At 43.9% G+C, this 13,235-nt stretch overlaps 1 protein-coding gene across 1 annotated transcript; it reads right to left on the bottom strand.

Annotated features, from left to right (window-relative positions):
• Window positions 1-3,830: 3,830 nt before the first annotated feature.
• On the bottom strand, window positions 3,831-9,545 carry LOC121453203 (spermatogenesis-associated protein 31-like). Its single transcript, XM_041659728.1, has 4 exons — window positions 9,363-9,545; window positions 7,260-7,332; window positions 5,647-6,742; window positions 3,831-5,562 (listed from the first exon to the last, which is right to left on the bottom strand). The coding sequence occupies exons 1-4, from the start codon at window positions 9,543-9,545 to the stop codon at window positions 3,831-3,833; spliced, it is 3,084 nt and encodes a 1,027-aa protein (XP_041515662.1).
• Between the last annotated feature and the right edge of the window lie 3,690 nt (window positions 9,546-13,235).

Genomic DNA, 13,235 nt, shown 5'->3' on the forward strand with positions numbered 1-13,235 from the left:
CAGTTTTGTGTGGTTATTTCGGGGCTGAGTAGCCGGGAGCAAGCAGCCTCCTACAACAAGTGAATATGTGTTGTTGACATGCACCCAGCCATGTTGAGGACTCAGTGGCCCTAGGACCCATGAGAAGTTGCCAAAGCCATTACCTATATTGGCCAGGCTCTAGAAGAATGGCAATATTTTGCTCAGCAGTCTAAGTATTAGTGTTTATAAACAATTGATAATTGTGCACAAAACTAGCAACCACAGCTTCCTTTTCCAGAAGTTTACAGCCTGAGCTACACCTCACCTACAGAGCCCTTCTATTAAGACTAGGTAGCCCCTTTGTTTGTGCTGTACATAATGAACACACTGAGGTTCCTAGTTGAGGTGATAGCAGATTCCACCTAATCCCAGCTTTACTATACCTTTGTCTGTTGGTCCTTTCTTCATTCCCTCAGCACCCCAGTTCTCTGGATGAGGTTTCTGTGGAGTCTCCATAAGAGGTTTTAGTTAAACTTCTGTGAAGGTTGCTCTGTGAGTTCTTTGACACATCCCAGGCAATGGGAGATCTGTGTTGTGTGGGAAGTTTATAAGGTGCTCTCTCTCTGTACAGTATCAGAAAGAAGTTCTTGTGAACAGCTCCATGGGAAGTCTCTATGGCAGTCTCTAATGCGCTCTCTGAATTAGACTTGTGAGAGATGGGAAACATCACCTGGTTTTCTCAGGGTGGTGATTGGAATCTAAGAAATATCTGTAGAGCATGAGGGAGGGTAGTCCCTGTGAGAGATTTTTGAGACTTGGGGAGTCTCTCTTTTCTGACTGTATCTGTGAGGTAGTCTTTGGGGTTTTCTGGGGGAATTTGGGATTTGGAATCTCTGCATGCTGACTAGGGGTGTCTTTGGGAGAACACTGGGTCTTGTGGGGTGGTCGTTGTGTTGCTTTAGGTGTTTTGTGAGCAGTATCTGTGGGTCCCTATTTGCTGGCTGAGACAGGTCTCTAGATAAGGTTTATGTGAGCAGTATCTGTGGGTCCCTATTTGCTGGCTGAGACAGGTCTCTAGATAAGGTTTATGTGAGCAGTATCTGTGGGTCCCTATTTGCTGGCTGAGACAGGTCTCTATATAAGGTTTATATGGAAGTTTAAGTGTGGGGTCTGGGAATTTGTCTGTGTGAGAAGAGGTGCAACTATGAAATTGAGGCCTCTGTGTGACTGAAAGGTCTGTGTGTGGTCTTTGTAGAGGCCTCTAAAGGGAGTCTTTGAGATTTGTGTATAAGAGCTTTCATAGAAATCTCCATGGGGGCATGTATAGGTTGACATGAGGACTCAGCTATGTGAGGTTCCCATGGAAAGTCACTGTGAGAACTTTCAAATTACAAAGCAATGTGAGGCACTGAGAGGTGTGCATGCTGTCTGGTCTCTCTGGGAGGCTTCTGTAGATCTCTTTGATGACCTTCCTGAATCCTATGGAGGATGGAGAATCAACGTCTCTGTCTGGTTCAACAGTGTAGCTAATGTATTGCCCTTTTCCTGATAAGAACCATGGGACCTTGGTCCAGCTCCTCCACACTTCAGAAAACTCACCTCTTGGTGTCCTGAGAGAAGCCAGGACCAGTCAGATATGACCTCTTCTGAGGTCAAGGTCCAGTCTATATTACCCTCTTCTTAGTTTTTGTAGTCTGGATAACAACTATACTTCCAGTTTGAGGCCCTTCTGTCAGCCCCAGCTCCATTCACTGTTGGTCCCACTCTGGAGGCTAACTTAGTTGTCCATCTTTAAGAGAAGGCTAGTTGCATCAGCACCTAGACTCCAGAGGCCTGTGATTACTATCCCTACATTACTGTGATTACTATCCCATTTGTGGTGGTCAGAGCTCATTTCTGTTGGCATCAGGATCAGTCTGGTACAAGGTTCTCCTCCATGGGTTATGAGGTCTCTAAGCTGTGACTATTCTGTGTTCTGTGTGTAGCACAGCTTGGAACATGTTCTCCACATAAATAGTTCCTCCTCCTTCTAATTTTCTGTATGAACAGATCCCAGTATGAAGGAATGCTAGAAGCAGAGAGTAGTGCATAGACCTCTCCTATACCCTTCGACACAGGGGAGGGGGTACATTTTGACGAGGTACTGGCAATGCACACCCTTTCTGATTGTGTCTTTCCTATTGGTCTCTGAACTAAACAAGGACAAAGAGCTGAGGAAAATTTGCATGTGATTCCAAATCATCCCCTCCACCCTTTCTAAATTTTCCATTTCTGTACTGGTAGTAGTACACACACAACAGGCAAGATCTCAAGATCCTTCGTCTTGAGATCTATTGTGAAATCATCCTTTCCAGGATTAGAGATTTGATTATATTCAACATTAAAAAATTTATCTTTCCTAATTTTTTTTTAAATTCCAATCCAGTCTGTGTTGGGCTGTTTGTTTGTTGGGTTCTCTAGGTCTGAGACCAAGGATCATAGATGGGATACAAGTGTGAACAAGATGATTCACTTGGCCCCTAACATCCTCCCCCTCTTGGTTTCCAGATGGCAGGGGAACAGTAAGGGTTCCTCACTGATAACATGTTTATAGCACCTTCATGTTTCTGTCTTTGATTCCAAGGTTTTAATTTCTTTTTATACAACCCTGAGTCTACAATCCCCAACTCTCAATCATATCCCTCTTCATTAATCCAGAATGCTTCCCTGGACTGGAGTTAGCTGTGAGACAGATTAAGGTAAGTGAACTGTAGGAGTCATTCCTCTGGAGTAGACATGACCTTCAATGGCATCCCTGAATGATACCATTACCCTGACCTGGAAGGTGCTTTCCTCTGCTGTTGTAGAGCATGAGGAATGTAAAGAGGTGGCTAGCATATGACTGAATTTTTCTTAAGGCTGTACTGTTTCTACCTTTCCCCAGGAGAAAAGGCTTCCTCTTGTCTTCCTCTCCCCAACATTGGGATTAAAAATAGCATTGTGCTTGGTTTTTACATGTATGCTAAAGATCAAAACTCAGGTCTTTATTCTTTTGCATCAAGCATTTTACCAAGAGAACCATCTCCCTGGACACTGGAAACTGTTTTGATGTCAAGAGTTTTTGTGGAAGTGGGTTTTCACTATCTCTGCCAATCACCCATCCTCATTTATCTCTGGTAGAAACCAAAGCCCATATAAAACATGGAACAGACACATAGGCATCCTCAGGAATATTAACCTTCATCAGGCGATGAAAGGAGACAGAGACAGAGACCCACACGGGAGCACCGGACAGAAATCTCAAGGTCCAAATCAGGAGCAGAAGGAGACGGAGCACGAGCAAGGAACTCAGGACCACGAGGGGTGCACCCACACACTAAGACAATGGGGATGTTCTATTGGGATCTCACCAAGGCCAGCTGGCCTAGGTCTGAAAAAGCATGGGATAAATCCGGACTAGCTGAACATAGCGGACAATGAGGAATACTGAGAATTCAAGAACAATTGCAGTGGGTTTTTGATCCTACTGCACGTACTGGCTTTGTGGGAGCCTAGGCAGTTTGAATGCTCACCTTACGAGACCTGGATAGAGGTGGGCAGTCCTTGGGCTTCCCACAGGTCAGGGAACCCTGATTGCTCTTCGAGCAGATGAGGGGGGGGGACTTGATCGGGGGAGGGGGAGGGAAATGGGAAGCGGTTGTGGGGACGAGGCAGAAATCCTTAATAAATAAATAAATTAAAAAAAATAAAAAGAAAAAAAAACATGGAACAGAGAGAAACCATCACTCTTTATTAAGAGGAAAATATGTGTTTTGGGCTACATTAAATATCTTGAATGTATTAATACGAGATAAATAATTTTTACATGGACCAAGTTTTTTTTCTTTTGATTATGCTTTTCTACTAGTGAAAACTAGAGAGGAATTTTCTAGTTGGCTATAGATACTTCTCCGTACAGCACAGTGCCTAGGACAGCAGAGATGGTAACTTGAAACATTTGGCATTATTGTTCCATTCTGAGAGGAACTTTCTAGGTTCAAAGTTGTGTTACGCGGCAAGGGGCTGGGATTCTGAAGGGTCTGTGGTTCATTTCTAAATGGTACATTTTTCTGAGATGGTTGGCTTTTGATGTGCCTCTCCTTTGTAGAATACCTTTGGTAGAAGGAATTGGCTAGGTGGCTGGGTGCTCTTCTTTGCTCTGAGCCAGAGACTGGCTTATGGCCATAGGAAGACTGAGAGGCAGGGGGTGGAAGCGTTTCCCAGTGCTGTTTTAACTTGGAAGCACATTGTTTACGTTGCTGTATCATTTTTTTTTCTAGCATCTGTCCAATGGCTGTTGTAAGTTCCTGGGCCTCAGCAACATTGCTGTCCACGCGTGGTTTCTTTACTTGGTTTCGTGGACTCTGGGCAGTAGCTGCTGTAGGCTTACCTTTCTTAGGAGATTCCTGCCCTTTTATTGCTTTCTTGGGGTGAATCCACTGAAGAAAGCGGCTCACAAATTTTTGGAAGGGGCTTTCTGGAGGAACCTGTGTAGGTTTTGGAAGGGGCTGATGCTTTCTTATCAATTTATCTTCCTTCTCCTTGACTCTGGTGAGCTTGGGCCCTTCATGATCTCCTTTACTTGGTCTTTTAGCTTCCTCACCTTGGTAAGTAGATGTCAACACTTTGATTCGGCTCTTCGGTGAGACTTGATGGTTTGGAGTACTGGGCTTCTGCTGCACCAGGCTATTGTCCCCTCCTACCATCACAATGTCACCTAACCCAAGGGAAGCCAAAGTGTCTGCAGGAAGCAGTGCGCTCCTGGGATATTCAGGAAGGAGCACAGCACTGGTATAGACCTGTGGCTGGCTGGCTGATTCTGTCTCCACACTTTGTGGAAACTTGCTAACTGTTTTTGCCTGGTGACTGTGTGCCCCTGGGTTTTGGACACTGATTCTTCTAGGCAGTAAAAGGACTCCTTGGGTCTCTCTCTCTTTCTCTAAGACAGTCCCACTCTGAGATGGTGTATCCATGACTTTATGTTTGAGAGTTTCAGAATGATGCTTGCTCTCTGATTTGTTTGGCAGGACCTGTGAAGGCTCATGGTCAGCACCAGATGGAAATGCTCTCAGGGTTCTCTTGATGCCCTTACAGGAAGGAGAGGCAACAAGGAGAAGACTCCCTAGTGATGGAGAAGAATCCTCAATTACCACCTCTCTCAAACATGTCTGGCATGGTTTTCCTAGGAACCCGACTATCTCAACTGCTGAACTGGTCCCAGATACAGAGGTGGTTGAGGAGGGCAAGTCACACAGTGCAACAGGCAAGGACTCAACGTTTTTAAACTTAAGAAGATTTATGGGTTTGAGCATCTTGAGGGGTAGACCCCACCTGTGCTTCACCCAAAACCTTACAATATGTTCCTCCAGGGCCTGGTGAGTGCCTGGATCAAGAAAGGCAAGCTTCTGTGAAGAGTTCATGGATTTTTCTGATGTCTTAGAGGATGCTAATTTCTTAGTTTCCATTTGGATATCAGACATGAAAAGACCATCTTTCATAGCAAGCCAGGATCGACGCACACTCAGAGGGATCAGACCTTGATTGATTTGCTCTGACTTTGTGCCCACATGAGCTTTCAGGATGCTTTTTAATTTGTTTAAATTAAATTGTTCCGTTGAGTCAGTTTTGGAGTCTCTCTTCAAGTTCTTCACTGGATTTCTTTCTGACTTTAAAAGATTTGCCCCTTGTAATGTTACTGGAGCTTTTTCCAAGCACCTGTTTGGATCTTTTGAGATGTTTCCAAGAATTGGTCCCAAATTTTTTCCAGATTCCTTTTTTATTTGGAATCTCACCTTGTGGTCATCCTTGCTATGGTTGCCCATAGACACAGAGGATCGTAAGGGGCCTGGTTTGTCTCTGATTTGACAAGGTCCTGTTACTGTGTTCTGAAGCTGCATCACTTCCAGAGACTCTTGGATCTTACGAGGAAGGTCCCATCGGTGTTGAATGAGCCACTTTTGAATGTGTTGCTCCAGTTTCTCTCGGAGCTCACAGCTGATAGGAAAATTGTCAGGGAGGATAGAGACTACCCAGTCTTGGGAAACGTTGGGGGCCAAGACATCATAGACTTCTTGAGGTCTCTGGACCATCAAGGGTAAAGGCAGCCTACTTTCTAGTTTTGTTAGCGAGTGCCCTTCTGTGTGATGTATTTCAGTAGGGAGACACTGTGACTGACTTTGTGACTGAGAACAAGATGGTCCATAATCTCCATAATCACTTGTGTAGGGTAGAGAAGAGGGTAGTTGGGCTGGGAGAGGGGACTGAGGATGGACTTGATTCGGAGCTGGGGCCTGGAATTGGGGTGGAGACAGAATTAAGGGTGGAGATTGGAGGTCCAGGTAGGACAGAGGACGTGTACAGGAATGCCCTGGAGACATCTTCTCCCGCATTTGAACTGGATAAGCTCTTGAGATGACATTGAATAAGAAAAAGGGAGAAGGGAGAGTAGAAGAAGCCTGAGGGATCCAGGCAGTGGCCATTAGAGATTCACTGTGCAGAGAAGGGAGACCCCAAAAGAGCTGGTTGTATTTCTCTTGAAAATTGTCCCCCAAGATGGTGGGATATGATAGTTTCTGAGTGGTCATTTGCTGTTCTGATTTTTCTTTCAGGTTCCAAAAGGGTGGCAGGATAGTTCTGTCTTGCTTAGTACTTGGTGACTTAAACATGTTCCCTAAATAATTCAAATGGTATCCTGGGCTAATTTCTTCTAGAAATGATTCATCTTTTTCTTTTTCTTTCAGCTTTTCCAGGCTTTCTCTCCAAGCTGGAAATCAGGAGACTGGGTTATAATGGTGTAAGGTAAGGCATAAGGTTTTTATAGTAAGCTAAATGTGTGGGTGTAGAATTAGAAAAGATTATGAGATTAGACTATAGAGCCTGCTCATTAACATCCAAAGTCATGTAATCCATGATCAATGGCGTTCTCAAGATAGATGGATGGACAGCATTTAATCATTCATAAGCAGATCCTATAGCTGTCACCCTCCCCCCATGATCCTTCTAACTGACCTCTGGGAGAAAGGATGGGGTCACCTCAGAAAAGAATCAGCTTTACTCCAGGTCCCACCTCCAAATCCTGGTAACATTGCTCCAAATAGTCCAGAGCCCTCCCTGTTAGGAACACCTGTTAGCTGGCTCATCACAGCTTTCTTCTAACACAAGAGCCTGAGTATGGTATTCTTGTTTCCTTCCCAGGAACCTCCCTCTTAGGCCTCTGCAACTCACCTGGGAAACATGGTGCTAGCTCCTCACAGGCAAACTAATGGCAAAGACTGACTTACCTTTGAGATCTTTCCTAGAATGAGTCCCAAACTTTTTCCTGTACCGACTCTGCCAAGTCATCTGCCTTTGAGGCTGAGAGAGAAAGAGATGATTGGCAGGGATAGATAGATAGATAGATAGATAGATAGATAGATAGATAGATATAGATAGATGATAAATGTTCTCATTATCCTCTAGAGAAGCTGCAGATACTCATGAATTTTTTAATTTGATACGGAATTAATGCCATTTCTGTGTGTGGTGTGTGTGTGTATGTGGTTGTGTGGTGTGGTATGTGTGTGTGGTTGTATGGGATGTGTGTGTGTGTGTATTGTGCTGTATGCCTAGCCACTAGCATAGACCAGAATAGTGTATTAGTATATTGGATCTCTTAGAACTAGAGTATAGGTGGTTGTGAACTATGTGTTCTGTCTGGGAAGCAAACTTGGTTTCTCTGGAAGAACAGCAAGTGTTCTCAAATGCTAAGACATCTCTCCAGCCCTGGCTGGCCTGGAATTAACTATATAAATCAGGTTAGTCTTGAACTCACAGAGATCTACTTACCTCTGTCTTCCAAGTACTGGGTTTAAAGAAGTGAGTGAAAAATATCTCTCTCTCTCTCTCTCTCTCTCTCTCTTCTCTCTCCCATATGTATTCAAGTGTGTATGAATATGGGAGACCAGGGATTCCTGTCAGTACTCTTTCTGTCACTTTATTTTTTAATGATAGAGTCCTTTACTAAACCTGGAACTTACTGATGCAGTTAGACTGGTTGTCCAGGAAACTTCATGGATCCTGCTGTCTTTGTTTCCTTAGCACCAAGACTATAGGCACACATCACTATGCCCAGCTTTCTAATATTGGGTGTTGAGTATATAAACCCAGGTCTTCATGCTTGCAAAACAAGCACTTACCTACTGAACACTTTTGTCAACCAGTTTTCTTTAAGAAATATAAGAAGGGAGATGTGGAGATGGCCTAGTGGGTAAGAACATTGCTGCATGAGAACCTAAGTTCAGGTCCCCATCACTCATGTAAAAAGCCTCATAGTTGCACATGTGCTTGTAACCCCAGTGTTATGGGAGACAGACATAGTTGTGAATCTGAACCTGGAGTTAGGCTACGAGACACCAACTTCCAGAGACCCTTTCCCGTCACTGCCTACCATGGAAGTGGGTTTGCAAGGTCTCTGTGTAACAAAATTAAGGAGAGGGTTATAGAACAGAACATCTTCCATTCTTCTTTAGTCTCCTGATTGATGCACAGGCATTTGCACTGTGAGGCCAACCTTGGATGTCTACAGTAACTGTTCTGCTCAAGAGTCAAATCTCTGTAGTTGCTTCATAGTTGCCAGGTTGAATTCTGCTGCTTGAAGCCAGAAGTCACTCTGGCCTCTGGTCTAATACCTTTTGAGGCTCAGCACAGTCCTCAGACAAAGCATCACAGAGGAAAGGATTGTACAGGAGAAGAGAACATATGAACCGGTGATCAATGCTTGTCTTATCCCTGATACAGAGGCCCCCAATATATATGAAGAATGCCGGTCCTATCCATGAAACCATGACATTCAAGTTCACCCTGGCACACCAGCATACCTCACAGACATACTGTGAGCTCCAGATAAATGCCCTGGTGACTGTTCTCAACTCTGCTCCACCAGTTCCCAGGAGAATAGATTTCTGCTCCTTCTGGAGATGTCTCACCAGCCATTTCTCTACTTGATTTGGACATGTGGAAATTTGTAGTAAAATGTGGCGTTGGGGCAGAAGAGACCGGTAAAAGGATCCATGTCACATGAAAGCCAAAAAGGGGCTTGTGGGTAGTGGAGGAGCACAAGTAGGGAGGGAGATGAGAGAGGAGAAGGGGATGGAAGACAGAAATCAACAAAAAATGAAGTTTGTTTGAAGATCCCATCATTAAACCCAGTACTTTTTATGCTAATTTAAAAATCAAGAAAGAGATGCAGAGAAGAGAAGGATGGAGTGGGGGAAGGAAGAGAAAGAGGGAGAGAGAGGGAGACAGGGAGGGAAGGAGAGGGGAGGGAGGGAGGGAGGGAGAGAGAGAGAGAGAGAGAGAGAGAGAGAGAGAGGTATTCTCTGTTAGACAGATTGAGAGTTTCTTACCTTCCTGGTGAACTTTATATTGGGTAGCGGTAGAGACAGATGACTATCAATGAAGGGAAGTAACAGAAGGTAGAACCCCAGTCCACACACAATGGCAAATATCACATCCATTGTGTCCATCGTGGAGCTGAGGCTCAGCCATGTGGCGTATATGCTTTCCAGAAGAGAGGGAAGATTCTCCATCTGAACTGATCGGGCTCTCCCTGAGGAGTGAAGGATAACCCATGTCCACTTCCTCACAGAACTGGGGACTCCACATCACAAAGGGCTTCTGAGAGTGGGGGAGGGGCAGTGCAGACAGGTGAATTCTCCCTCCTCAGTCTTTGGGGTACTTCCTTTCAATTCCACCTACTCTATTTTTTTAAATTTACAATTATCAGCTCCCTCATCCAAGGAATTCATATATTACCTGGTTTCTTTTCTCGTCTGCAGTTCTTAATTTGAGGTCTTTTAAAGTCAGGGTTTTTGTTTGTATTCTATTTTATTTTTTCTTTTTCAAGACAGGGTTATACAATGTAACAGCCTTGGCTGTCCTTAAACTAGCTCTGTAGAACAGGCTAGCCTTGAACTCACAAAAATCGGCCTCCCTCAGCCTCCCTAGTGCTGAAATTAAAGGCTTACACCACCGCTACCACACTTAAGATCAGTATTATCATCCTTACAGTATCTTAGATTGGGGGTTGGAGAGATAGCTCAAGGCTAAGAGTACTTGTTCAATCTTGAAGATTTGAGTTCAGATACTAGTGGCTACATAACAAGCTAGGCCTCTCTGTCACTTCTTATAATCCCATCTCAAAGGGGAATAGACAGAGGAGAGCACTTGCTAGAGTGTATAATAGTGACTATTAGAGGCTGAGAAGGAACTGAGTGGTAAAAAAAGAGGCTGCTTTTGGTTGTGCCTGCTATAAACATGTATTGAAATATAACACTGAGTTAAATTAATATGTACAACTAATACATGTCAATAAAATCTTTTTGTTGAAAGGAGTGTAGGCCCTTTCTTTGTCCCTCCCTGCTAGTTTACACCCAAAATAATCACACAGAAACTGTATTTATTTAAACACTGCCTGGCCCATTAGTTCTAGCCTCTTATTGGCTAACTCTCACATCTTGATTCAACCCATTTCTAATAATCTGTATTTCACCACGAGGTCATGGCTTACCGGGAAAGATTCAACATGTTTGACTCTGACAGCTCCATGGCGGTTCTCCCTCTACTTCCTTTCTTCCAGAATTCAGTTCTGTCTCCCCACCTACCTAATTTCTGCCCTATCACCAGGACCAAATCAGTTTCTTTATTAACCAATGAAAGCAACACAAATACAAAAGGACCTCCTACACCATCTTTTATTTTGTAACACACTTATTCGGGTTTCTTATCAGGGTAATAATGATGACTTCCATTAGAGAAGTTTGAAAGTGTTCTTTTGTCTTCAAATTTTAGAAACACTTGCTCAAAATTACAAAAGGAAGTCTGTTCCTAGAAAGACGCTCACAAAAATTACCCTCTAGTGAGCATTAATAAGAGAGAGGAGGGGAGCAGGGAGAGAATCTGACACCATGTGAAATTATGATGGGGATTTGAAATTGGAAACCATTAGGGAGGATAGCTAGCATGTATTGCTTGGTCCTAAGGGAAAAAGACAGATACTGTGTTTTTGTAATGTCAGAATATACATGGATATCATGTCCATTTACAGCCATTATTCACCCTTACAGGGAGAAAGAAACTTCCTTTCAAATCTGAAGAACAGGAGAGTTTTTGATTCCAACATATTTTTAAGGAGGTAGGCAAATTTCATACTATAGGACCTAGCTGTACCTGCCCAGCATATGTGACAGGAGTCCTAAGAAATCAGGAAAGTACAAAAAAAAATTGTAACTCAGAATCATCCTTGGTCTAGGATTATCAGAGAGCAGGGCTTGCTCACAGCTGCAGGTGGGAGGGAGATACTGAATTCTTCTTATTTTTTTTTAACTTTTTTTTTAATTGAGAAAAGAGAAAAAAAAACAAATTTCCTCCTCCTCCCAGCCTCCCATTTCCCTCCCCCTCCTCCCACCCTTCTCCCCCTCCCCCCACTCCTCTCCCCCTCCCTCTCCAGCCCAAAGAGCAGTCAGATTTCCCTGCCCTGTGGTAAGTCCTAGGTCCTCCCCCCTCCGTGCATTTCTAGGAAGGTGAACATCCAAACTGGCTAGGCTCCCACAAAGCCAGCACATTACGTAGGTTCAAAACCCCGTGCCATTGTCCTTGGGTTCTCATCAGCACTCATTGTTGGCCATGCTCAGAGAGTAGAGCAATACTGACGAATATCTTGCATATCATCATAGAACCTTCATCTGGTGATGGATGGAGACAGAGACAGAGACCCACACTGGAGCACTGGACTGAGCTCCCAAGGTCCCGATGAGGAGCAGAAGGAGGGAGAAGATGAGCAAAGAAGTCGGGACCACGAGGGGAGCACCCACCCACTGAGACAGTGGAGCTGATCTATTGGGAGCTCACCAAGGCCACCTGGACTGTGACTGAAAAAGCATGAGATACTGAATTCTTTAAACTCTGTGAAGTTGCAGTGTATTTTATCAACTCTTTTGAAGGAGAGAGGCTACCAGGCTAAGAAGCCAAGGTTAATTCAAGTTCTGAGAGAGAGAAAAGGCAGTTAGAGGGTCTATCCAACATTTGTGAAGTATGTCAAGTTTCCTTTAAATGTTTGGTAAAAGGATAGAGAAATGGTTAGCAAATAAAAGTACTTGGTCTCTTTGGGTCTGGGTTACCTCACTCAGGATAGTGTTTTCTATTTCCATCCATTTGCATGCAAAATTTGAGAAGTCATTGTTTTTTACCGCAGCATAGTACTCTAATGTGTAGATATTCCACACTTTCTTCATCCATTCTTCCATTGAAGGGCATCTAGGTTGTTTCCAGGTTCTGGCTATTACAAATAATACTGCTATGAACATAGTTGAACAAATGCTCTTGTCATATGATAGGGCATCTCTTGGGTATATTCCCGGGAGTGGTATTGCTGGGTCCAGGGGTAGGTTGATCCAGAATTTCCTGAGAAACCGAAACACTGATTTCCAAAGTGGTTGCACAAGATTGCATTCCCACCAGCAATGGATGAGGGTTCCCCTTCCTCCACAGCCTCTCCAGCAAAGGCTATCATTGGAGTTTTTGATTTTAGCCATTCTGACAAGTGTAAGATGATATCTCAAAGTTGTTTTGATTTGCATTTCCCTGATTGCTAAGGAGGTTGAGCATGACCTTAAGTGTCTTTTGGCCATTTGAACTTCCTCTGCTGAGAATTCTCTGTTCAGTTCAGTGCCCCATTTTTTAATTGGGTTAATTAGCATTTTAAAGTCTAGTTTCCTGAGTTCTCTATATATTTTGGAGATCAGACCTTTGTCTGTTGCGGGGTTGGTGAAGATCTTCTCCCAGTCAGTAGGTTGCCTTTTTGTCTTAGGATGGAAATAGAAAATACTATACTGAGTAAGGTAACCCAGACCCAAAAAGATGAACATGGGATGTACTCACTCATAATTGGTTTCTAGCCATAAACAAGGGTCACGGAGTCTACAATTGGTGATCCCAAAGAAGCTAAGTAAGAAGGTGAACCAAAGGAAAAGCATATAGTTGTCCTCTTGGCTGTGGGAAGTAGACAAAATTGCCGGGGAGAAAATTGAGATCTTGGGGGTGGGGTGGGATGGGGGTAAGGGGAGATGGAGAGAGAAAAGGGAGAAGGGGAGAATGGGGGGAACTTGGGGAAAAAGGAGGATTGGGATAAAGGAAGGTTGGATAGGGGAGCACGGAAGCACAATTCTTAGTTAAGGGAGCCACCTTCGGGTTGGCAAGAGACTTGAACCTAGAGTGGCTCC

This window comes from Microtus oregoni, unplaced genomic scaffold (assembly GCF_018167655.1).
Source record: "Microtus oregoni isolate MIOR12 unplaced genomic scaffold, Mior012 000011F_ref0000422, whole genome shotgun sequence".
Lineage (NCBI taxonomy): Eukaryota > Metazoa > Chordata > Mammalia > Rodentia > Cricetidae > Microtus > Microtus oregoni.

Coding starts and splice junctions, on each gene's coding strand:
- LOC121453203 (XM_041659728.1), bottom strand. CDS start 9,545: ATGGAGAATCTTCCCTCTCTTCTGGAAAGCATATACGCCACATGGCTG. Junction 7,333..9,362: donor ATATAAAGTTCACCAGGAAG/GTAAGAAACTCT, acceptor TTTCTCTCTCAG/CCTCAAAGGCAGATGACTTG. Junction 5,563..5,646: donor CAAGGGGCAAATCTTTTAAA/GTCAGAAAGAAA, acceptor CAAATTAAAAAG/CATCCTGAAAGCTCATGTGG.